Source organism: Coloeus monedula, assembly GCF_965178545.1.
Source record: "Coloeus monedula genome assembly, chromosome: 13".
Lineage (NCBI taxonomy): Eukaryota > Metazoa > Chordata > Aves > Passeriformes > Corvidae > Coloeus > Coloeus monedula.
Window position 1 is genome coordinate 17336417 of NC_138793.1, and position 26526 is coordinate 17362942.

At 41.9% G+C, this 26526-nt stretch overlaps 1 protein-coding gene across 2 annotated transcripts in view; it reads left to right on the forward strand.

Moving 5' to 3' along the window:
- The window catches only part of CDH13 (cadherin 13), a gene marked incomplete at its 3' end in the record, with an annotated part of 447244 nt that overhangs the window by 359382 nt on the left and 61336 nt on the right, over window positions 1–26526 (forward strand). For both annotated transcript variants that reach the window (XM_082289860.1, XM_082289859.1), the window contains exon 8: window positions 2744–2884. In XM_082289860.1, the coding sequence (XP_082145986.1) occupies window positions 2744–2884 (141 nt within the window). The remainder of the gene's footprint in view (window positions 1–2743; window positions 2885–26526) is intronic.

A 26526-nucleotide genomic window follows, 5' to 3' on the forward strand; every position in this document is an offset into this window, starting at 1 on the left:
CATATCTCGCTGTCCAAGCAGTATTGATTGGATTGCTTTTGCAAGGCTGTGCTTAGGTCACTTAGGAGCAGGCCTAGGTTTAGTGACAGGCAGTGACTTGGGGGGACAAGTCTGAGTCACTGTGGGGTCCCAAAATAATACAAATTTTGAGCGCTGCGTTTATTGCTCACCTGCAGCTGGGCAGGGATGGAGGAAGGAAGGCTGTTCTCCTCCACTGCCGCCTTCCAGCAGCACTTATTCCTCACAAGATGGGAGGAAAAAGAGAGAGAACACACTGGGGTCAAAGGTGTGATCCCTGAAAAGAGGGAAATGCTGAGGAGGTGCCCTGACAGCCCCTCTGCAGCAGCATCCCTGAGGAACGGGGCTGGAGGGAGCACAGGGATCCCTGCTCTGTCTGCAGAAATCCAGGACTGTGGCAAATCCCACTGATCCAAAGAATCCCTGCTGGTGCCTGGCTGGGCTGGGCTGGAAGCAGGAGAATTGCTGAAAGGCCCTTTACGAGCAAGTGCAAAGAGAGCCTCTGATGGGAACAAGCCTCTGCTCAGGGTTTGCATCTGTTAGCAGCTGCTTCCTCTAACAAAGCAAATATTTGGTGACAGAACAAGATGTAGGAAGTGCTGCATAGCAGGGAAGTGTGAAGTACTCATAATTATATGAAACACTACTCAAAATTCAATGTTTTTCACATTTTGTGCGAGCTTAAACTTTGGGCTCCTGTCACAGACAATTCTGCTGCAGTAGATGCAATTTCTAGCATAAATGGGCTTGCTTTCAATAGGAAATGGGACTGTTTTCAAAGGAAAAAAGGCCAATTTGTGAGTAAAAATGGGCTTCTTTCTGAGCAAAGAGGCTTATAAACATGAAGTGATAAATGGCTTTGCAAGTCTTCCATACAATAATAACAACTTTCTAATCAAAATAATGAAAAAGTTGCGGGGAGGGGAGAGAAGTCTCATTCAGTTTTTAATACATTTTAGAAAATAAATATATGAAAACTGTAAATTTAGTTCCCCTCCATAGCATGAGTTTGTTTTGGAGACATGTCAGTAATACTTCTCTGCGTATATTTTTATGATGCTATAAATCAAATTCCTGTTCTTGGTTTGCCGCCTTCTGAGATGAATTTCATGGAATAATGTTGTAAGACTTCAGGAAATACATTTCTTAGGATCCCCTGTGTGGCACTGGCATCTGATTTCTTAGCAGTCCATATGTTTTTAGAAGAAAATTTATTTTCTGGCTTGACTTGTTGACTTTACATGCGAATTTATTGTTTGATAATAGCTGATCTGATGCGCAACTGAGGTGGTTGCTTCTCTCCTGGCCTAAAAATGCTTCAAAAATCCACATACTGAGGAGCTGGGATCTCCTTCTTACACGTGCTCCAAAAAAAGAGATGGTGGGATGTGCCCAGGAAAACATATAACACAAAATTCACTGTTTGGGAAAAGCTTCCAAATGCCTTGGCTACAGAGCAGATTGGGTGACCCAAGAGGTTGCTTTGCTGGGCTGTCTTCCAGCGGTCAGTTCCCTGGGAAAGTGTTGGATAAAGGACATAGATGAGGGATGCCAGAGATGTGAATCTTGGGCTCTTGCATGCACAGCTCCAAAAGGCTCCAAAAGCAGAGGCTTTGCTGCAGCTTTCCCCGTGGGATGCAGGGTTATTTTCCAGGAAGGTTTGGATAAACATTCCCGGGCAATGTAATGTTCTCACCGTGTAATTTCAGAGGTGACTGCAGCACTTTCCCATCTGTGTCCCCTGTGATGGTGCCGCTCACGTGGGCTTTGGGCAGATGGCTCCACTCAAGGCAGCCACACAAACCCCATTTTAATTAAGTTCCCAGTGAAATCCATGTCAGAATTCCCTACGAGCTGTGTGGGAGCAGGTTCTGCTGCTGATAACAGCTCCCTGGGACAGAGCTGTTGCTGAGCCTTGGTCCAGCTTTCAAACACGTGTGCTTTCATCGCTGATGTGAGGGAGGGGAATATCAAAGGCTGGCACGTTCCCATTCCAGAATTGTGACCACAAATGTTTTTTTTTCCAAGTGAGGGCTGTGTTTTAGGAGAGGAGATTAAGTTGGTTTTTGCTCTGGACCTGTGCTGTCTGCTTCTGCAGCAGGTGGGCAGCCAGATGAGTACCCAGGACATGGCAATCAGATATCATCAATATACATCATTAATATCACTCTATGCAATCGCTTTGGGCAATAACTGGAAGTCTCTGACCATTTTGGAAACTGCTTTTTTGTTTCTTGCTGTGGAGGAAACTTAGATTACCAGTCTAAATGCTAATACCCAGAATGAATGGGATTTAACAAAGTGAATTTATATGTAGATTGTGACATTAGTATTTAATTATGTACCCATCATAACACTGATGAAGCAAGCCACTAAATATTGGTGCACTGAAGGTAGAGCTTACTCTTAAAGAGCAAGTGTATTTTAATTTCTTACCTCTTTCCTAATCTTCCTCAATAACAGGATAAATTATGTACTGTTTACCAATATTCACCTTCATGCCTGATTGCAAATGAGGTTTCCAGGGTAGCAGCTGAACATAGAAAGCTGTGCTTGTGTTTCAGTAAAACTGATAACAGATCTGTTTCTCTGCCATGTTTTATTAGGCCAAATAAAGTTTTAGAATTTTTAAAAAATTATTATTTTAATATTAATTAAAAATAGCATGTTATCTCTGTGGGGTTTTTTCTTAACCCTTCTTTTTCTGATTTTCTTTTTTTTTCAGACCATGGAAAGCCCAAAGTATGAGCTGGTTATAGAAGCCAAGGACATGGGTGGGATGGATGTGGGACTAACAGGCACAGCCACTGCCACTATTCTGATCGATGACAAAAATGACCATGCACCAGAATTCACCAAGAAGGAGGTAAGAGTTGGCCATCTGTTCTCTACAGAATGGTGCAAGCAATTGTAATTAGCTTGTTTCTAAATAGAAAGACGTTCCTTAAAGAAAGAAGACATGTACAGAATGTTTTTAGCTCGGTGTGACAGATTTCCTGGAGATGCTCTTTTCTTTTTTTCGCGTTAATAAACGTGTGTGCATCAGTTCCAAACCAAAGTGCGACCACAAGGCAAAAAAGAAACTATGTCATTTAGAGATTGGCTAGCAGGGTGAAAACCTGTAAAATGAATGTGCTGGTGGTAACTTTCTCCTTTTGCTCCTGTGGGGGAAAACAGGAAAAATAGCTTAAGGCTTTCAATGGTCAGGATTGTGGATGAAAACAATGTTTTCTTCCTGTCTACAGCACCACCCCTGTGAGCCAGCCAGAGTCTGGGGTTCTGTAATTAAAGCTCCAGTCCTAAAAGCTTCAAACTGAACCTACAGGTGGAATTTGCAAGGAAAGGTTTTTTTCCTGTAAATTGAATTCAGCTGATGGGTGCTGGAGAGTTCTGATAAACCCCAGACCAAGGTGAGGGAATTCCCTGCCTGCGGCCACCAAATTTCCCAGCCTGCTCACAGTGTTCCTTCCTTGCCCTACATTTATTATTAGTCTGATTTTTTGATATCTGGAGAGAATGAGAGAGTTTTAAAACCTAATGACAGTCAGGTTGGATTTTGCTATAAAAGTTTCCTGGGGCTCTGCAAACTTTTAAGGCAATTCCCAAAATATGAGAAGTAAACCTGAGGGATTTTGATTTTAAGGTAAATGTGGAAGAAGGAAAGGAAAGCCTATTGCTGTAGAAGTTTTTTTATTTGAACTGAAGTATATTTTTACCTTTTAAAATTTTGTTTCCTGGCCCAATATTGACAATTTGGCAACAGATTATTTTGAATCAAATTGCTGTCATTTCACTTGAATAATTATTTCTTTTATAAATACAAAAGAAGTGAATACCAGATTCAAACACGACAGAGAAGGGTTGAAAAAAGAAGAAGAAATTAGAAACAATGACAATTTTGCCAAGGCAATATCTATAATTAATTCAGTCAAATGCTTTGGCAGTAGTGTTTCAGTCACCTAAAGATTATCATGGAGAGACTGATCCAAACTTTTCAAGTACATAAGTGACAATTAAGTGACTGTGATCAAACTTAATTCCCTTAGAATTACCTTTTACATCAGGCTTTTAATGCTCTGAAAGCTGTCCTGACAACCAGTACTTAAAATATCTTTGAAATGCTGTATTTTCTTTCAACCTTCTGGAAAATAACAATGTACAAGGACAGCTTGGTGTATTTAGAAACAGGAATTTGTTGGATTAATCAATACTGATAGCAATTCACATCAGAGTCCTACCTGCTTGAATTTCCAAAGTTGGAGAATTCTCCTCTGGAAGAAATATTTCTAGATATTTTTCAATAGAATTCTTTTGAAGAAATCTTTCTATAATTATAGTCCTGTTTGACTTAATAATTTAGTAATTTGGACACAAAAATTCATGTGCCTGCTTAGCCACAAATGTATTGTTAGTATCAATTTCTGTGGAAATGCAGAAATGCTCATAAATTCAGTTCAGTCAGTGACAGTAAAAGGTACTTCATAGCCTTGAAAGTTTGGGGGTTTTAGCACAGAAATGGAATAGGTGTGAAGAGACAGTATTATCTTGTTTTCTTTGAAAAGTCTGGTCCTAGATATCTTTCTTGCATTTCTTTTCTTTTCCGTAAAGCCCTCTCTTTTTAGTGGTTTGATGTGGATTTGAACCTTTCACTATTTGGAGATGTTAATGACCTCCGAAATCTTCCCTCTGCCTTGATAAGTGATATTCATATTCCATGAAGAAGGCAGGAAAAATCAGCCTTTTATGTATGCTTCCAGGCTGCTTTAGGAGCAGATTCTCTATTTAAAATAAGTAGTGTTAGAGGAGGGAGGGGCATTAAATCTCAATTTATCAATTGATTTAATGCCACTTTATTTGGTTTATTGCTGAAAGTGCTTAATTATTGTATTTTAATACCAGTTGCATACCACAGGCTGCAATATTATTGATTTGAATTAGAGCCGAAAGAAAACGATACATTTTACAAGATGACTTCTGAAGGAGAAAGCTCAAATTCAGTAAATCTGAAGCTTTGATTCCAGAGTCCAGCTTCTTTTTTATTTTATTACCTGGCCTTGGACACTTCCAGGGATGGGGCAGCCACAGCTACTGTGGATAACCTGTGCCTCCCCACCCTCACAGGGAGGAATTCCTTCCAAATATCCAATCTAAATCCACACTTCTTCAGCTAAAGGCCATTCCCACTTACCCATCCCTACCTGCTCTTGTGAAAAGCCCCTCTCCTGGAGGAGTGAGTGCTTGTCCAGTGAATCCCTTCTTCCACCCACCCTTTTCCCCTCCCTGCACCCCACTTCCTGGGCCAGTCTGGTGCAGTTGTGCTGCAGGAAAAGTTCATCCATGGATTGTTGGGGTGGAACCCCAGGAGAAGCTGAGCATCCTGGCTGTGATCCAGCACAGCACTTGCATTAGCTGCAGAGGCAGAGCTGAAGCCCTCGAGGCTCTCAGTGTGTGTCAGGTGCTTTGATGGCTCAATAAATGAGACATTGCTTTGTGGGATTCAGCCCAGCTCATTGTTTGATTACTGCCCCATCACTCCACACTCTTCCAAAATGTCTGTCTTGTTCTGTCTCACATCTACACCTCCTGCTAATAATGGGCTCTGAGCAGTGTAAAAATCCATTCAGGTGTGCAAACAGAACCCTGTTCCCTCCAGGGGTTTTCATAATTTAATCCTTAATGCCAAAAAGAACAATATTTTAAGAGTTCCTCCAAAAGTCTCAGGTGAGGTAGCAAGGTCTACCTTTTCAAAGGTCACAGTGGCTGCGATATTGTGCCAGTTTTAAATTACAGAGACTGAAAATAGAGATACTTGTAAAGTTAGTGGTCTCTTTCTAAAATTTACAACCTTATTTCTATAATGGGAAAAAGGTTTTAAATTAATTTTATGACTTATTGTTTTGTATGACAAAGATATTTGGCCTTTCCTTTCCATCAGGGGAAGACCTTAGGCTCAAATTTTGTTCAGCAGCAAGGCATTGCTTATGTGAAAATAAGGAATGAAGCAAAGCAAGGAGCAGGCCCAGAATATTCTGGAAAATCTGGTATCTGGCTTGCATCCTGCAGGATATTCCAAGTGGGTGGGAATGAGCTGCACTGAGTGAACACTAATGGTGCTGAGTATTGTTTTTATACCTAGAACATTAACAAAAATGAGAATCCTTTTCTTGTGTCACTGTAAGAGTGGGTGACAGAGCACTGCAGTGTTGTATCCTGCAAAAAAGGGATTTTAGTCCAGAGATAATGTCACTGTGGCTGTGGTGTGATGAAAAATTAACAATGTGGCATCTGCTGAAAGACACGAGCTGGCAAATTCTCCTCTTGGGTCTGTTCCTGGAGGCATGGTGGGGCCCAGATATCCCCTAAGACCTAGGGGAGGAAAAAACAAGAGTTTTAACACAAGAAAGCTATGGACTTGAGCCCTTTCTGTCTTTTCTTCCTCTCCAAAAGAAAAGTCCAATGAATCCTACTTATTCCATTCCTGACTGCAGAGTGTACACTCAAAAATGAGATTCCTCTGACTCTGCTTGCCTTTATCTTCTGCCCTGCATTTTTAAAGCTTCCACTGCTGCTCTTTAATGCCTTATTTTCCCTTAATATTAGATATATTGTCTTTCCTTGGTAAATGCCATCAGGCACTTGAGAGAGGAACACAGTGGTGTGACTGAAGGGGATGATTTTTCTAAAGTCCCCCAGTTCTCACATCTCTCCTTCTCGCCAGATTTGGGAGAGCAGCCCTTCCCTAGCCAAAGCTGGAAAAGTGGGATTCGTCAGAGTGCTCTCACTGGCACATAAGGAACAGAAACTTCACTTGGCCAGGGAACAGCCATTCCTCACACAATTCCTCTTTCTGCCACTTCCAGCTTCGCCTTCAATTCCATCCATTTCTGGGACAAAGAAATGTAAAATAAAAGTAATTCTGTCACACCAGGGAGAACAAGATTAGGGAAAATATTTTTCCTAGTATAGATTTTTCGAATATGCATGTTCTTAGAAAAGAATTCTCCATTAAAATAAAGATCTTGCCTCCTGTGAACAGAATAAAATTTGTGTAATATGACAAAACATCACCACGGTGAGATCTGAGATACATCAGTGCTGGGAGCTTAAGTGAAAAATATGATTTGCTCACATTCTGACTACCAGCTGATAAATGGTTTATAAAAGAGTAATAAATGACTAATGTGAGCTTTAATAAATGATTCATCAGTTCCTATAGAGACCTGTAAGTGGATAGGTTGCTTGTCACCATGATTTATGATGACTTCCAGCGCTGCCTCCTGACTCAGTTGTGTTGCCCCCTGGGTAAAGCAGCCCCTGGAGGACAATCTGTACCTCCGTCTGCTTGTGGTTCAAAGAGGATATGAGACTTTCACAGCACCATCTGGGGAGATTTATTTTGCAGCTCAGACTGTTGAGAAACAGGCTTGAAGCTTTTGAGAGTCCCTGTCTTAACTCTTGGTATTGGCTAAACTGTACTGAGGAACAAATGTGGCGCTAAAAGCAATTTTAAGGCTCCTCCTGGATCACTTTTCCATACTTCTTTTACAAAAATGTCTCTCTTGGACATGATACTTTTATTTTCTGTAGTAAACAGACCTTACCAACACAGATCAGATCTGCCCATTCACTTTGCATGTTTAAAGCCAGCCAATCTCACCTCCATTTCTCCTGTGGCCTGGAAGTCAACCCTGGTCCTTTCTTACATTGTCTTGCAGGGAAAATTTTCCTCTTTGGGACTCCTAATTAATTTTGTTCCTTTCTGTGTAAGACTTCCAGGGAGCTGGACCACACCTTTAGACACAGTCATGTTAATGGTAGATGATTCTCCTTCAACCCCTCCCACAGACCTTTACATCTGGATGGGAGAGATTTCTAGGGAAGAACCACAACTGTATGGAAAACAGAGCCAAAGAGGAGCTGTTCTTTGACTAAAACCCTGCTGGGCAGCATGGCCAGGGCTGAAGACCTCTCCCATTCCCTGTTGGGATAGAAATCAGAGTGCAAACCAGGCTGGACAGAGACAGAAGCAGCAGGAGCTGCCAGGGTGGCTCAGCAAGTTGGGGAGGACAAACCAAGTTGGATTCTTCCCACATCACAAGCTGTTCTCTGCTGCTGGATGTTGGGAGGGCTGAGGTGTTTGAGCAGCATCAGCAGATCTGAGCTGATGAGAAGCCCCTGCCAGGCTGGTAGTTAAGAATCAGAGTTTCATTTATAGCCTGAAAGTGATGGGAGCCAATCTAAAATTCCAGCAGCCTGTCCAAATTGGATCAAACTCCCCCAGTGCTGATTTGTCAGGGGGAATAGCTTTGTGGGATGGGTAAAACCATTACAGCAAAATCACATGAACAGAATGCATATTGGAATTTCCATTTGGCTCCTGTGTTTGGGCTCTGAGACAATTTACATGCAGAGAGATCAGAATTTATACAGAAACTCAACAGAGCAGGGCAAAGCCTCTACAGCTGTCAGTAAACTTTGGCACAAAGAGCAGCTTCGTGGTGGCTGGGGATCACCAGAGAGGAGCACTTTGGCCACCCTTGTTTTTTTTCTAGAGCTGTAAATACAGCTAGAAAGGCTCCTGGAGCATATCTTAACCTTCAGAAGCCTCTGCACCAGATAAATATTTGCAGTGACCTTTTCACTCAGCTTTATTTCCACTCCATCCTCTTGTAGCAGTTCACTAACACACTTGGCATAACTCCAAGTGCCCAAAAGTCTCCTCGAAAGCAAATGGAAGATGTTACCTGGTATATTTTTCATATGTGAGAGGTAGAATTTATGAAAGGGCATAAGCATCTAAATAGCAGCAAATATTTTATTTTCTAAATGAACATTTTGAGCATTCTGTTGTCACTACAAAAATGAAGTTGAAATTTTCAGTGACTGTATTGTTTCTTCGTGCTTAATTACTGGTCATTGGTCTCACCCATGGTACAGTTCAAGCCATCCAGAGTTTTCTGAGCTGTCATGACTTACAAACAGAACAGATTTCAAAATCACATAAGCAGTTTAGGAATCTAAGAATCTAAATAATCTAGATATTATTAATTAATAATATCTAATAATCTAAATAATCTAAATTTAGACCCCCCTCTCTTTTTTTCTTTATTTTTTCCTTAAGTAATTTTAGATGTCAAAAATAATAATAATAAAAAGACTATTGGACTGAATAAAGTAGCTGTAAAGACATCTAGTGCCCACTGGAGTTCAAAAACCTGGGTTTAGGAGCATAGATTGCTTTGAACCTAATTGCAATTAGGATTCCAAATGTCTGTCTCTCTTCTAATCACTTTCAAATAACCTGGAAAAATGCCCACGATCAAGAAGGTTTATTAATATTTCCAAGTTGTGTTGTGGTTCTACCAAACTAAGGACATCTGGAAGACTTCTTTAAACAGACTGGCTATCTGGATAATGAAATTACCCTTCTTGTTATTTTTTTTTTACTTCTTCTTCAACATTGTGTGTCAACTTTTATCAGAATTAGCTGACTTGCAGATTCTCATGTGATGAGAAATATTCAGCACCACTCAGGGCTGAATCACCAATGACCTTAACAACAAATACTCTGCTGTAGCATTTCAAGAGCAGAATAATTTCAGGGAAAGGAAAACAAATGTGATTATTCTGTGCATTGACTGAAACAGAGAAGTCTTCGGCAAAAACCAAAAACAAAACAACAAAGTAATATTGTTTGGAAGACCAGTGGTTCCTGTACTCATCCAGATTCATACTGTGTGCATAATAATCTGTATTCATGTGGCTTTCAGCAAGCTATCTGCATAACCAGTGTAAGCACTTTGTTCAAGAACTTCTGCAAAATATGTTTAACACGGAGTCCATCCACTTATCACATAATTAGAGCTGGATGCGCTGCATAGCAGTAGGCAGCAGACTCCTACATTTATCTTTGCTCGTGAGGGGTGAGTTCATTGCTTTGTTTCTCTCCAGCAAGGTCAGGAAATACATGCAGTTGTCTATTTAATCTCCAGATAAACACGTTTCAGCGGTACATAAAACAACAGAGTGCCTGCTTTATAAGCTGTGAGCAGCTGAGAAACACTCGCGCGGTACAGGAAAGGTTCTGTGAATAGAAATGATTGCTCAAACAGTGGGAATTTGGGGAGGAACACAAAGGCACTGCACTGCTCCTTCAGATCTCATCCTCCTCCCAGCACTCTTGCTCTCCAAGTAGGCTCACACAATAAACTTGCATTTTTGCCAGTCCTTTTTCTTCCCCCCCTCCCCTTTGTCACTGTTCCTTTCCTGCCCTCTGTTTAGTTGCCCTGATTTGTTGTGATCAGCTGATCTGAGCCACTCTGACGCAAACTTCTGCACGAGCCCTTGCCTTTTGCAAGCCTTTGGTTCTGCTTGGAAGGTCAGCAGCAACTCCATGGTAATAACGAGAATTCTCCCTGCAGCTGGCAAATTCTCACCACAAAACCATTCCAGTGCCGACTTATCCTCTGAAGGCTTCTTCCATCTGCTTCTGCTGACAGCAAATATCCAAACACTGTGAGCAGCACAAAAGCCATAAACCCACAATTTATTGCTCTCTTCTCCAAGAAGTGAAGGTTAATATGCTTCCTCAGTGTGGTCTATGAAGTGTGAACTTTACGACAGATATTAAGGTCAGGATTACAAAGTAAACAGCAGCAGTGAGAGTTTGGAACACCTCTAGCACAAATACATTTGGGTGAGGAGCTGGAGAGTAGAAATTAAAAAGGAAGGAAGGCTCAAACAAAGGCTCTTGAGGGATGTATGAGCTAAGCAAAGATAATGTAATGTCTCCAGACCTAGTCTTGAACCACTTATTCAGGGAAGCTGTATAAACACAATTATTAGCAATCATTGCCAGGAGTGGCTATGTGATTTTCCAGTTAAACAAAAAAAAACCCCGCCAGCTGGCATTTTGCAGTTGCCTTCAAGTTAGGACTGTTTTCTACAGATTTCAATTGTAATGTACATATAAAAATTTGAGTATTTTCCCTGATGATTTTTTTTTCCTCTAAATGTATGGCTGAAGCAGTCCATGGAAATTTCCTTTGATTTCACTCTTCTCCAAGAGCATTCATAGCATATTGCACTTCATTAACTGTCCAAGCAATTCCAGCTTCAGCACTGAGTGCTGGCAGGTGACACAGAGACTTGCAAGAAACTTCACACAGTTTCTCTCAGATCAAGATACAAAATGATGCATCGATCTCTTTTCTGAAATTAACTTTGGGGGTCTATGTTGGGAGATCTCGTTTGACTGTGTGATGTCCAGCTGACAAAAAACCTTAGTGAGGAATCAGAGATTTCTACACCTGGTATTCATTGCAGAGTGACTCTTAGATCATTATGTTGTTCATAAAATCCCAGAATGGATTGGGTTGGAAGGGACTTTAAAGATCATCTTGTCCCATGTGCCATGGGCAGGGACACCTTCTGCTATCCCAGGGTGCTCCAAGCCCTGTCCAACCTGGCCTGGGATACTTCCAAGGGATCCAGGGGCAGTCACAGATTCTCTGGGCACCCTGTGCCAAGGCCTCAGTACCCTCACAGGGAACAATCTCTTCCTAATACCCAATATAATCCTCCCTCTTTCAGCTTAAAGTCATTCAGAATGTAAATTGGTGGTCAGGCAGTGAGGAAGAGATGACCAGGTATTACCTTTGTGGTGCAGCCAGTCGACATTTTCTGTCTTAAAGGACCTTTTCCTTCATGTATATAAAAGATTACAGTTCCTCACCTGTGGAATATGGAATTTTAACAGAAACACCAAGAATTCTAGATCTCTTTGTCTGACACAGCAGAGCTGATTTGAGGAGTAACAAATAGAGGAATTGTTAGATGTGTTGCAAAATATCACTGTAATCCCACGAGTTCAGAAATGCACACTGTTAATATGCCTCCAGCATCTGTGGGAGTTCTGTTTTAAAAGCAGGATAAAACATGATAACACACTATAGATCTTAACATATTCAATTTGCAGCAGACAAAACCCTATTTAATACCAATTACACAATATGTGTGAGCTGGTACCATAGCTGCAGTTTATATATGAGCACAGGGAATTTGTAAAGCTGAAGTCTATTCATTCAAAAATAATAGTTATGTGACTGCTTGGGTCATTCCACTAGAGTGGAATGAGTTTTGTGATCAGTTTATCAATTTCTTCACTGACAAGTGAGATTTTAAGATTTTTCTCAGCAACACTAAAACTGATTTGGCTACTCCAAAATTTGCTAACCATCTGTGCACACGAATCAAAATGTCAGGATTATTTAGACAAAATATCCTTTTTCCTTCTGCTCTGAAGCATTAAAATAGACAATGGATAAAACTTGCCATGTTAAAAGGAGCTGTAGGTTTATTCGAATAAAATTTTTAGCAAAGATACTCATTTGGAAACAATAAAATTGTATCGGCCTGATTGTGTCTTGAACGTAGTGAAATGCAAATGGTGTTGCTACATGTAAGAAAAAGCAGATTAGGGGGTTCAGGCAGGACTCCTTGTAGTTAGAGTTTCTTTTGAGGAAAATGGTTCAGGAGTGGAATTTATTCATATCCTTGTAGTTCCTACTTTGGCTTGTTTCCAGCACTTGTTTGCCTTAGAGTTCCAGATGCCTATTTGCTTAAAGGGTAGCCCTTTCTCCAGCCGTCTGTCTAACAGCCACTTAATATTTATTTGTTTTTACAAATGTGTTCCCCTGTGTTCTTAGTCCATATGTCACCAAAAAAGTATAAGCCCAGCTCAACATGGAGAATTGATGTTATCCTCCCTTTCCCATTCTTGACTTTGACTCTATTAGGAAAAATCCCTGAATCCCAGTTGTTTTCTTGACCCCATATTTCCCTCCCACCCTATTGCTCTACAGCCAGTCCTTTGGACTTTGTGTCCTAACTCCTGTTCTCCTCTTGATGCAGCTTTTATAGAGACTTTTTTTTCACTTCCCTGTGTAGCATGGAAGATTTCTCCCAGCTAATCACTTGTGTCATCTTCTTGATATTTAATTGGTCCAGTGCTGAAATCTATCCTTCAAAGTTCCTTTTGCCTGTTGCATCATTCTGTTTTTTTAAAACAAAACCAACCTCCTATTCCAACTAACCAGGCAGCAAACTCTTATCTTTAGGGTTTTCCCCCTTCCAAGCCCATTCTTTAGTCAGGAGTCTGTTAGGAGCCTTCTCTGAATTTTAATAATTAGCTTTAAATTTTCCTTCCTCTCCAAATTCAAGTCTGTCCTTTGACTCTCTGAGCCTGAACACCTCACATTCTTTAAACCCCTCTGCTCCTGTTTCCAGCCACTGCCTCAGAGCTGCTGAGACATTTCAGTGATGTATGCCCTGTTTTTGCTGAGTGACTCCCCTTTCTCTCTGCTCTTATTTTCATCACTTTCCCCCCTGCCTTTCTACATGGAAAGCTTTTCTTTTACTATATCACAAAAAGCTATTTCTGACCTTTGTCATCTCATGATCCTCTTTCTGTCCCCACGATTTTTCCCCTTTTTTTATCATTTCTGGAAGACCTTCCTTTTCCCATTCCTTGATTCTATCCCCTAGTGAACTCTCCTTCGTTGCCCACCCGCTTCCCTCGGGAACCACATTTCTGTTTCCAGTGCCTCAAATGACTGTTTGCTCACAGCTCACAGGAGTCCACGTGCACCCTCTGCCTTCTATAAATCGAGCCTTATCGCTGTCAGCTTCCACACATCCCCTCATTTGTTCCTTTTAGACTTTATTTCCTCCTCCCCAGCTCATTTGTTTTGCCCATTTCCACTCACCGAGACTGGCAGTGCCCATACGTTAACTGGTACTGTCAGATGTTCTTAGATCAATGATTTTGTTTCATTTAGAAGACTGATGGGGAGGAGAGCTCTGCTGTCCTCAAGAAGTTTAAAGAGTTGAAAGCAATCTTTTAGCTAAAAAAAAAAAAAAAAGTTTGAAAAATCAAAGGAGTTATGTGAGGGAGCTTTGAAAGAAACATAAGGAAAATCAATCCTGCTAAATAAGCTTAAATCTAAACCAGCAGTTGTCTGAAATAATATCATGGAAGAAGATTTATCTGCAGTATTGATATTCTTAACTGCCTGTGTCCAAGCTGTGGCTCCCATCCAAATGGAGTGCTCCACGGAGATGGGAGTGCAGGATTAGACTGGGAAGCAAATCTGGATTCCTCTACATACATATATATATATAAATAGAAACACAGGCCCACAGGTGTCTGCCTACCTAAACTGAAGACCTGATGTTTCATTTTCCTAAAGCTGCATTTTCTAATAAGGATTAAAACAAAAATGAAACCTGGATTTACTAGTCTGTTTCACAGAGCCACAGAATCATTTAGATTGGAAAAGAGCTCGAAGATCAACAAGTCCATTTGGAAATAACACAATATATTTCCATACTTAGAAATAACACAACTGGCATTTGAAAACAAAGAACACTGTTCCTGATTAATTGATTCAGTCCTGAACGAAGCTAAAAAACCTGTGTATGTTTGAAGACAAATGAAGGGCAGGCTTTTTGATTTAGCAGTTCTGACCTTTTCAAGCTTTCCATCTTAAATAATAATTGAAGTCATAAGTAAATAAATTCAACTTTGCCTGCAGATGTTGAACTCTTTAATGTCCTTTTCCTGTGACTTAGGCACTGCCTGATATTCCTGGCACAAACAGGTTTATCATGCCCCGTGCTGGGGCTGGCTGACAGTCTCTGGGAACTGTTTTCTTTCCTCCAGGCAAATGATTAAAATGCAGTTCCAATCAATAAATCTGTGCAGGTTCTGTGGAGGGGAAGTGTTCACCCAGGGGGCCTCTGTGTTCCTAGGGGTATTTCTTTTCTTCAATCTTCCTGTATTCACAAGAGAACCAAATTACAAAGAGTCTTGTTTACCTGGACTGCCTGTTGAGGATGTTTTTGGCTGCCTGCTGGAGCTGGAGTGAGCTGCATGGAGCACAGGGACACTCTCATGTGCTGCTGGGTAAACACAGCGATGTCAGCACTGGGGCTCCTCTGTCAGCAGTGCTGGCTCCCAGCATCGCTTCTGGGAAATCTCTGCTCTGGGATGATCAAACAGCTCAGCCTGCTCTCCTCTGGTGTGAGTGGGGAGCAGTGTCGGGATGTTATGAAGAGGTCTCAGATTCTGAGATGTGATTTTAACTGAACTTCTCCACTTCTCAAGGATGTCAGTGCTGCCTGTTTCCCTTTCCTTGAGTGAGGGTTATCCCAGCTGATCAAAGAGCAATATGTGAGTTGCTAAAACTAATCGGTTTTAGATGCTCTTTACTCCAGCAGCAATTGCTTTCATGCAATCGATTAAAAGGAAATTTTAATGATCTTAATAATTGTGCTTTTAAAGGGAACATGGCAGTTATTATTGAACTCTTAATTTATTATTTCCCATGGAGATCGCTTTGTAAAATCAAAACATAAGCTTTCAAAATGCACCATCCCCTGCAGTCTCACTGGTTTATTTCTTAAATTTGCATGTCAGGTTTGTAAATAATGGTAACAATGGAGCAATTGCATTCAGCTCACAACTTTTTCCATTTCTAACTTCTGTGTTGTGGGAGATGCAGGTTCTATTCCTGCCTGAATTCAGCAGAAGGTAGGACATGTTTCCATGCATCCATACAGCCAGGAAATCTTCTTGTTGGTTCCTTTGGTGGACTACTTTCAAGGAAAACACTGCTCTTTATCTGCCTATAAATGCAAACTGGGGTTCTAGTCAGCAGAAATTCAGCTGCATGTTGCACATCTGAATTATTTATTCAGAAATAATAAACGTGTTTTATCAACACTCACTGAGAGGATTATCTGTGTTACATGGAAAGCTGTTGTAGAGCCTTTCCTGAACTAATTTGGGAGTGTTCAGGAAGCACCTCATTCACTTTAAAATGCCCAGAGTCCAGACTATAGGTTGAAGCTCACTTATCCCATAAATTTATTTTTCTTAAATTTGTAAAGTATGGGCGGCATTACAAATGTTAATGCTACTATTACAGGGTCATAATTTAAAAATACCATCATTCTCCAACGGCTCCAGCAGTGTGTCATTTCCCTGCTTTATTAGAATGAATGAACAGATGTACAATTTATTTCTGCTGAACTATCATCTAAATTCATAAGCTATTTCTCATGTGCCTGAAATCTGTGTTGGTTTCCCATTTTCTTTGCCTTAGAAAAAAAAACCCCAACTATTCCACTCTCGCATTTATCACTCAGGGGATATAAACGAGAACTATGCTCTCCACTTCATTCACTTTAGACTGATACCCTCAATACAATTTAAGTCCCATCTCTTCAAGGCTATTCACAAAACCCAGGCATAGGGACACCCAGGAGCTGAGTGGAAAAGTCCCTTGCTGTCTGTGCAGGTGGCCTCCAAGGACATTGTCCCTGACAGGCCAAGGTGGCACAGAGCAGCTGCCTTTAATCTTTTGGGCTGGCATTTACAGTGCCAGTGCAGGAGATGCAGTTTCTCAGCTGGAGGCTGGGGAAAACCAAGGAAGAGACAGCTAAGGGCTGTAAGGTGGGAGAGGTGAGAAGGTTGGGTGTGATTGGAGTGAAATTTATGGCTGAGGAGCAAGTGTCAGCTGGCCCCAGACACTCCAAATGCACTTTCTGTGTCTTGCAGCAGCGTGGAGACGTGGCAGGCGCTCCCTGGAAGGGATAAACCAAACAAGACAATGCGGAGATTGGAGGGAATAAAACTGTGCACGTGGAACAGAGATGTTGCCATGGAAAAAAATGAGCATAAAAACCCCAGACGGTGCTCTCAGCCTGTCGGAATCTGTATTTGTTGGCAGGGTTTGTGGGCAATGCAAGGGTGGCATTTTGCTTTAATTCATGTGAGGAATGAGTGGATGACATGTTCTGGGGGTTCTGGCAGCATTTCTTCTGTAAACCCTATTTCTAAGGGTTTACATTGCAAGCAAATAAAAAAAAATTTCAATGGTTTGATGTTGAAAACTGAATTCTCAGGCTCAGATTTTAGGTTTTTAAGTCTTTTTAATTTTATTTTTTTTATATAAAAATCACTTTGGCAAAGAAAGGAATGGAACAGAATGCAAATCAATCTGCTTTCTTCATTTCATAGCTGCTCCAGGATTTATATGCAGGCCTTTAAAATCCTTTTTGCCAGACAATTCAGGAAAATGATGAAGTAATGGCTGAGATTTGTTAAAAGCATGATTTTCTTCAGAAATCTTGTCTGCTTGGCAGGAGCAGTTTGTTCCTGTGGGACTGCAAGGGAAGAGTTTCAATTCACTAATAAAAATTGAGGAGTTCTAAGTGGAGCAGGAGTTTTTCTACAGTGGCCACGTTGCAGCCTCAAAACAATTAAATTTTGATATCTAGTGCTGCCACTCTTGTCCCCTTTGGATCCTTCCCCAAGCTGAGATCAGAGTTATTTTCGTCTCCCCTTTCCTTACATTTTGTTGACAAAAGGGGACATGTCCAGCTAGGAAAGCTACAGGCACAATTTTTATCTGCACTAAGGAGGGCAAATGTGATTTTGCAGCCACACCCTGTATCTCCAGCTGTCAGCACCAAACCCAGCATAATGAAGAGTCTTGGATGATGGGGAGTTTCAGACTGGGCTTTAAGGAAAATCTTTCCTATCTCCTGTTTTTGGACACAGAAAAAAGAATTCATGGCAATCCAGTGAGCTTCCTGGCTGTTCATGAGCATCATGAACTTTATAAATGTTATAAAATCAGGCAAATGTGTTTTGCTCTGTGTAGATTCTTGGATTTGGGCTTCTCATGAAACTTTCAGGGAAGGGTTTTCAAGATATCCTCAAACTCCTCCCTCTTATTTGTATAATTTCCAGTATTTGCTTATTTTTCCTTCAAGAGCTTTGAGGTTGCAGTGATCTGATCTCTGTGATATCCCAGCAAACCTCTGCAGTCCTTCAGCTTCCCTGCAGGTGACGTTTTGCCTCATCTCATCTCTGGTGAGGATTTGCTTTAGCTCCAGTGAAGGCCAGAGCTTCGTGGCCTTGTCCCTTTGCAGGTGACACCCAGACAATCCTTCAATCCAGAACTGCACAGAATTTTCCCAGGCCGTGTGCTTTTGACCTCTGCCTCTCCCATTGCTCTTTGCCTTCCCCACTGTGGGCAGGAATTAGGGGCTCTAATCCAGCCTGGGCTCCCCAGAGCTGAGCAGATGGAACAGTTCCTGCCTCTGCCCTGCATGTGGAGCAACTTCTTGCACTTCTCAGCAGAGTTTTGCTGTTTGCACAACATAAAATCGCCCTTGTTGTCCACATTTTTTCCTCCAGCACTTAGAAAGTGACAAAACCAACATCTGCTGTCTGTGGTTTCTTCTTCTTTCATGCTCAGCACAGGAGGAGAAGAGTGTATCGATTTTGAGGACTTTGATGTGATGGGATTTTGCTGCTGTTTGTTTTCTTCTCTACTCGTGGTTTTGTGTTGGATATGGAGAATTGATTAAGTCATTTGGGTGTTGTCTTTTTATTTGTTTTGGATTTTTAGTGGAACAGGCTGATAATATTTCACACACAAAGGAGAGCCTGCAGGCACTGTGTGGGGCTCTATAGGCACTGTCTATAGGCTCCCCAGCTTTATGTCCCATTCAGGCACACTGGGATCTTCTCTAATGCACCAAACTTCTGTCCTGCACCTCCCATTCTGGGTTTCTCTTAAGGAAAGGAATCCTGACAGCTGTGCCAGGGTTTGTCCCGTGGGCAAATGTACACAGGGGTTTAGGAGGAAATTCATCAGTTCCAGGGATAGTTGAGAGTGAGCTTCATTAAGAGAATGTTTTATAACCATATAGCATTTTTCATTCCAAAGAACCCCAAAGGAACATACAGAAAATGGATCTTCTCTGTGGGCAAGCAGAAAATGAAATTGCAACTTTCTGTTGCTTGCAGAGGTATAAGACTTCATTTCCTTTATTAAAGAATTCTACTCAGGAAAGATGCTTTAATTTCTAAGGAAGCATTGCAGGTAGTGGTTAACCCTGACGCTGTATTTTTACAGTCAAAATCTTGCTGATGGGCAAAGGGGAAGCCCACCTTATATATAAAGCCAAGAATTTGTTCTTAGTAAAATTGAAAACTAATCCAATTTCATCCTAATCCAAGAATCATTATTAATTTTGACTGAATTACTGAAACAAGCAAGCAAATAAATATTCTTCAACTTAGAAAAATTGTCAATAGTGATGAGAAGACAGATGCAAAACTGCTGTATACACCTTTCTTAGCTCCCACCCCTTTTCCTGCTGTTTCTCTCACCATTTCCTTGCTCCTCTGGGCCATAAAGTTGGTTTCATTCCAGTGTTTGTGGTCAGGGTGTTATGGGGAGTTGTAACACCTGGAGTCCTTTGCCAGGACAAACGTGATGCTCATGCTGATCATTTCCCCCTCCTGCCCTTGGCATCATTTGGGGTCATGTTTATGTCCTTGAGAACGTGGGTTTGTGTGTTGCTCCCTCTTCATTGCCCTGAAGCTCCAAGTTAGGTCCAAATTTACTGTATCTGGTGTCCCTTACATTTTTTAGAACCTCTGTGGCCCCTTTTGAGCAGGCTCTCCACCATCACCAGTCCCCTGGAGCTGTGACAATCACCCAGCCCGGGGTCAGAAGGCAGAGTCTGGCTGTGGCAGCAGCCTCGGGACACACAATAAGGAATATTTGTGTACCAGCAGACTCAGGATCATTACATGGGATGCAAACCTCATTAGCAGGAGTCAAACTGAGCTGCTGGACGTGAAGTGCCTCGAGGTTTTCAGGGAGCAGTAAGAGGAGCTTTTTTGTGCTTCAGCCCAGACACAGCACTTGGTGTTTCAGGTGGCTGAGGTACAGAGTGGAGTCTTTAATGAGCTCCCCAGCTCCTCTGAGCACCCACGAGGGCTCTGGGCTGTCTGAAATCAGGACTGTGCTGTGTCACAAGTGATCAAAGTCACTCTGCTTACAAGAAAAATGAAGTGGTTCTCAGCTAAACAATATTAAAAATCCACCAGAAGTGAAAGGAGAGCAAAAATCTGGCAGTGGCAAAAGGGACATGTGTGAGAACCAGGAGGATTTTGTGAGTTACCGGTAGAGAGTGTAACCAGGAAAGCCACAGCTGAGCTATGGCAGTGTGTGTGTGGCTGTCACAAAGGTTATTTTCCAGCTTAATGCAGGCAACTTTTCTCCCTCTGGTTTTCCTTCCTCCCTCAAAGCTCAGTGTCCCCAACTTTGAGTGAAAATATCACAAGTAATTGAAGTTGCAAACCCCAGCAGAATACTAAATTAGAAATTAAACAAAAAAAGCTCATCAGTTGGAGCACAGAAGTCCTGGGCAATTTTTCTAATGCTATATTACAGCAATTGGAATATCTTTTTTTTTTTTTTCCTCCCCCAACTGCTTCACTAACTGAATTGATTGAATTAAATGTGTTCTGTGGTGCCAGTGAACCTCTGACCCCAGTTACTCAGGATAATCAGGGGGTAATCAGCCTGCTGTGATCTGAGCTCCAAAGGAGCAAGAATATTGTAGGTTCAGGGAGCCTGTGCTGGCATTAATCAGATGTCGTCAGGGTTTGATTATAAATCCTAAAGACCACCAAATTGATACAACATGGTTTAATCCACTAAAAATTAGGTATCTACATATTAATCACCAAGTTGAATATCTGCAAGTGGCTGCTTTTCTAGCAAGTGAAGTCAGGTGTCAATGCTTTGGAATGTCCCACAGTTAGTCATAAATATAATGATCAGCATCAGCACAAAAGTAGCATTAGCCAGATTAAAAAAGGATTTTGTTCTAACCTCAAATAGATTTTTTTTTCCCTCCCATTGGAGTTTTACAGCTCCATTGAAATGGTTCCTCATGTTTCTACTCTAATTACGAGCTTACTCAGAGGCAAGAAATAGGAGATGTTTCAGAGGTACCTGCAAGCACAGCATTTTTCTGCCTTCCAAGGGGAGGAAGGGTGGCTGCTTACAGTATATCACACTGCTGTGTACAGAAATAAAGTGCTATTTATTGTCCCTTAAAATGATTTCCCCTAGAACTGGCAAGCTCAGGTGAAAAATCTGTATCTAGAAAAGTGTGTTAGGATCCAATTAATTCCTCCTGTACTGGCTGTCCTTGGGAAGAGCTCGGTGTGGCAATTCTGATGCAGATGTATGAGCCCATTATATGAAGGTTTCTGCAGGAAAAGGAGAACCAGTCTTAAAAGAGAGGAATGGCACAGTCTCTTAATAAACTCGTGCTCTTCATACATGTCCTGATTCAATAAACATCCAACCCTGCAGAAAAGCTTTTTGATATAAACTGAAGATGATACCAAGTTCTTTTGTATCTTATTGGTGCCACCTGTATTTGCTGGGAATTGCCTTTATTTGCATGAGACATTTGGTGTGCTTGGACTCAGAGGAATTAAACCGCTGCTGAAGGACTTCCAGGCACCCCACAGTGTTAGCTGGGATCAGGGTGAAGGAATTGTACAAAATCTGGGCATCCCAAGCAAGGGTCAGTTCTAGTGACCAGTGGCTGTGTAGGTGCCTTGTGCTGCCTGCTCCCACTCAGCCCCACCAAGGGCACATCTGCGCTCGGGGTGATGCTTCTCACCTCCCAGCAACACCTTACAGGGATGGCCCTCACAGGAGCAACAACCAGGGTGTGCCACTGGGACAGCCCCCTTTGCCATTCAGAGGATGGTAAAATCACCAAATGGTTTGGGTTGAAGGGACCTTAAAGAACATTTCATCCCCCCTTGCCATGGGCAGGGACACTTCCCACTGTCCCAGGGTGCTCCAAGCCCTGTCCAGCCTGGCCTTGGACATTTCCAGGGATGGCGCAGCCACAGCTTCTCTGGGCAGCTGTGCCAGGGCCTCCCCACCCTCCCAGGGAAGGATTCCTTTCCAGTATCCCATCTAACCCTGCCCTCCTTCTGCTTAAAGCCATTCCCCCTTGTCCTGTCACTGCATGCCTGTGCAGAAAGCCCCTCTCCAGCCTTCCTGAGGGTCCCTGTAGGTACTGGAAGGCTGCTCTAGGGCACCACGTTCAGGTGACCCTGCAGCCCACCCAAGGCAGGTCTGACAGGTTGATTCTCTGTATTTGGGTGTGCACCACTTCTCCCTGTCCAGAACAGCAGTGTAGAACCTTGGCCTGTTTTGACCTGCCTGCTAATTCTCAGTGCTCAGACACATCAGCTGGGGAGCACTGCCAGTCATCCCCAAACTCCAAACAGCTCTGAGCGAATTCAGTATCAGGATAGAAAAATACCTTTAGTTCACTTTTATCATCCTTATTAACAAAAATAAACAAATGGATACTTAACCATTTGCACAAAACATATCCAGCTGAGGCTGCAGGGGTGTTTGTGTTCCAGAAGGATGTGTGTACACAGAACGTTTGGGTAGGAAAACATAAATTACCGGTGAGAAGATGAAAGGGCCCTGAATGTTCCCTCTGTGCCATTCTAGGCAAGAAATAAGCACACAACGGGCACTTACAAGAGGAATGTTTCATTTGCCTTTATCACAAATGTTTTTCTTCCAAGGAAAGATGAAATGAACCCTGGCAATGGGAGCTGGGTGGTGGGAGATGGAGACCATCAGTAGCCTTAAAGCAGAAAGCAATAAATCCATTTAGCATAGCTGTGATTTTTCCTGACCTTTTCACAGCTGTGCAATGCCAAACCATACATCTGTTGCTGCAATACATGCTTAAATCTCAGTGTTCCCAGAGCAGGTTCATCCCAGCTGCCAGCGAGCTCCCCTGGCTGCCTTTGGAATGCTCTCCTCACAGTCCTGGATGGGGAAGCTCACATCACCCATAGTCATTAGTCAATCTGCTGCATTTATATCTATTATTCTTTACTCTTGACCTTGGAAAAGGAATTTTTCACTGCTAACAGGGTTAGAGGCCCCGGGTCTTTGTTGTTCCCATCCTGGGTAATGAGTGCTCGGTGCTTACCTGGATGTTCAGGATATAATAAAGATTTTTTTGCTATGAGAGGAAAACAGAAAAGGAAAGATCATTAATCATGAAAGTTCACTTTATGTCTCTGATCTTTAAATGATTATTCTTGTATCATAGCTTTTTGATAGAGCAGTAATGTTTTGCTCAATGAACGTTGAGCCAACTGGATGTAGACTGGATAATTTGAGGAAAAAAAAAAACATGTATATCCAGTAGAAGAAACTATGTACAGTAGACTTCATTCATCACTTTGTCAGCAGACTTGGAAGACTTATTGCGTTCAGATGGATTGAAATATGGAGTGTTCAGCCCAAATTCTCCTCTCCCCACTCAGCTTTTCACAGAAAACAAAATGCTGGCTCGAGATTTCATTTTTAAAATTCAGACAGATTCTGTATCACTGCAGATTATGCTGCCTGTAAACTTCCATCTGTACCTCCTGCTTCCACTGGAACAGTGTGAAACCTTGCAGAGTTCTTATCTGCTTCCAAAATAGAGTTTTCAAACTGGGATAACTTCAGACAGCTCTCAGCTGGAGGGCCTTGTAAATCTAGGGCATCTCATCCCCATCAGCTGGCACTACCTAAAATGCCAGAAGTTTGGGGAATTGATGAAATTTGTGGCTGAAATATTCTGGAGATACAAGTTGCTATGAATGCTTGGAGTGGGGCTGCTCAGCATTGCCCACCAAAGACTTTGTGAAGAACTTTAACCACTGTCAAAACATCTGTTGTTGGCAGCTTGGGCCTTGATCAGCTGTAAACTGGCACAAAGAATAACTGCCTTCTTTGGATTCAATGCCCTCCCAGGGAACAAGAGACAGGATTTCTCATTTGGCAGTGTGTGCTGCTTGTTCTCTACCAGGCCAAAGATTCTGCCATGGAGAAAGTCTCACTTTCATTGCAACTTCCACCTCTCTGCAAAGACCAGGAGTCTTAAACTCGTGTTCAGTCTTGAAATATTAAGGTACCAAAAGAGATGAACAAGAGGTTTACAGAAAATTTTTGTTCTTTCAGCTATTTAGAAGGAAACCTTCCTTTCTTTGTGTGTTGGGTTTTTTTTTTTAACTTCTATTAGTTTAGTGCTTTTGTACAGCCCTAAAATACAATTTTCGTATCTTGTCTACTTCCTAGAGGTTAATATGATAATAATTTAAAAATCATCAGCATCTGCTGAAGGTCTTATCACTGCATGGCTCTCTGCCCATCAGTGCTGAGGCCACATTGCATTTATTTATACCTGAGTGTAGACTAAAGCCATTAGAGAAATTTCTCCTTCACTCCCCTCAATCTTCCAAAATTTCTAGCAAATTAAGTGTTCCCTCCATATGTTAATGTTAATAATAATAATAATAATATATATAGTCATAAAAATCTTTTTTCTACCACTTTGGTGTTCAGAGTGGAGTAAATTCACCTCTCCTGGTGTTAAGGGTCCTTCGTGGTACAGGGAAGAACGGCAACAGTGAAAGAGGATGTGTTTTCTGAACACATTCCATGTCCAGGCCCCAAAAATGTGGCATTCTGGGAAGAAGTAGGAGGAAGTTGTTGCTTAAGGGTCCATGGAATAAATGCATCCCACCTCTAACTGGGACTGGCAGGAATTCTTGCAAAATGAGTCACAGGTGACTTCCAGTTTTTCCTCTTAGTAGGGCAGTATCAGTAAGCTCCACCATATATGTTCAGATGTTCATTGTCAGCATCTGAAATGTTGGCTTGGGTATGAAAAAGTCTCTGCTAAAAATGAAAAAGGACCATTTTACAAGGCCCCTTCCCTTCCCTTCCCTTCCCTTCCCTTCCCTTCCCTTCCCTTCCCTTCCCTTCCCTTCCCTTCCCTTCCCTTCCCTTCCCTTCCCTTCCCTTCCCTTCCCTTCCCTTCCCTTCCCTTCCCTTCCCTTCCCTTCCCTTCCCTTCCCTTCCCTTCCCTTCCCTTCCCTTCCCTTCCCTTCCCTTCCCTTCCCTTCCCTTCCCTTCCCTTCCCTTCCCTTCCCTTCCCTTCCCTTCCCTTCCCTTCCCTTCCCTCTATCATTAGGATAAGTGGGGGGAAAAAATCCTGCAAAACCTTTGTCCTCCTCAAATCCGGTGGAGGAAAAAGATAGAAAAATCCAGCGAGGTGTATTTTATTTAAAGTTCATTCCTTTAAAGAAGACATCCAGCATCTTAGAAGGAATGCAGGCTAACACTGCCCTTGATGGGAAGTGCACTGAGGAAGGAATGAGAGGAGCTGGTTTGGCTGAATTCAGCACAAGAGGCCTCATAAATGTGAAAGGCAGAGCTCTCCCTGCTCCCTGGGCAGGTGAATAGGTGTAGTCTGCTCCTTCAGCCGTGCTCAGATCATCGTTTCTCTCATGCTGTTGTTTTAAACATAAGGTTTGTTCTACCTGCAGTGAAGGACTTTTTATAGCTCAGAAAATAACATCATTATTCGAGGTTTTCTCAAAAGTACCTTAAATGTAATAAATACAGTGACCTTTCACTGTGCTCTGTCCACCTGGAGAAGGAGTATTTTTTTTTTCTATGATACAACCATCGTTCTAGAGGTGTCCAATTATTTGTGGGTACTTGATTTATTCCAGAAAAAAACCTGAATGCACCTTGCATTTATAGGTGGAAAAGAATGAATCATTTCTAAATTATTTATATATTCAAGGGAAAAAAAAAAAAAAGAGAGCATCTTTGTCTTCCTTCTGAATCTTCAGACATTTGATGTATACCTGGAGGTAACAGGCTTTGAAGCAGGCATTCAGCATATGATTAATACATGTTAGAATTATCTTTTTGCCTTTGTTCAGTGAGGCCCTGAGCTGGGCTGAGAAAGGGTCAGAATCTTGTGTAAACAAAAGTCTTCAAAATAATTCCAAAAAGCAGCTATTTTTCAAGCAACCTTCACCATCACTTATTTAGAGTCCCCAAGTGGCTTTTTAGTCTTTTGTGAGCCCATAAATGAGAGGATTGAAACCAGCACCAGCTCAGAATGGGCTTTCAGCACTGCTGTGGGGAAGAAGCAGGAAGAAAATTCTGCAAATTAATTTATGGATCTTGTGAGGATCTTATTCTGTCAATCCTCCAAAGTTTTCTAAGATTTATGGCACCTGCAAGGGGAATAGAAGGGACCCTTCATGCTGGCAAACTCCCTTCCTTCCTTCCGAATTCCTTCCGAATTCCTTCCGAATTCCTTCCGAATTCCTTCCTTCCTTCCGAATTCCTTCCGAATTCCTTCCGAATTCCTTCCTTCCGAATTCCTTCCTTCCGAATTCCTTCCTTCCTTCCTTTTATTTTTGTATTCCAACTCACTACCACTCACTCATGAATTTTAATACCTGAAGTGGTCTCAGTCCCATAAATAGTTTGGCTTTAACCCAGTGGAAAACTATTCCCAGAGGGACTTTCACCTGGACCCTGGTTAATAAGTTCTTGTTTCTTAGTTTGTTTGAGTGCTTTTCCAAATAGGTTGATGAACAGCAGAACAAAATGAAGCCATGTTGAAACTTCCCCTTTTTGCTCATTCATGATTAATATCAAGGGTTTTAAGTATGTTTGTGTTTTTCTATAAAAAGGCACAAATTCAGAGCCGTGCTACAGT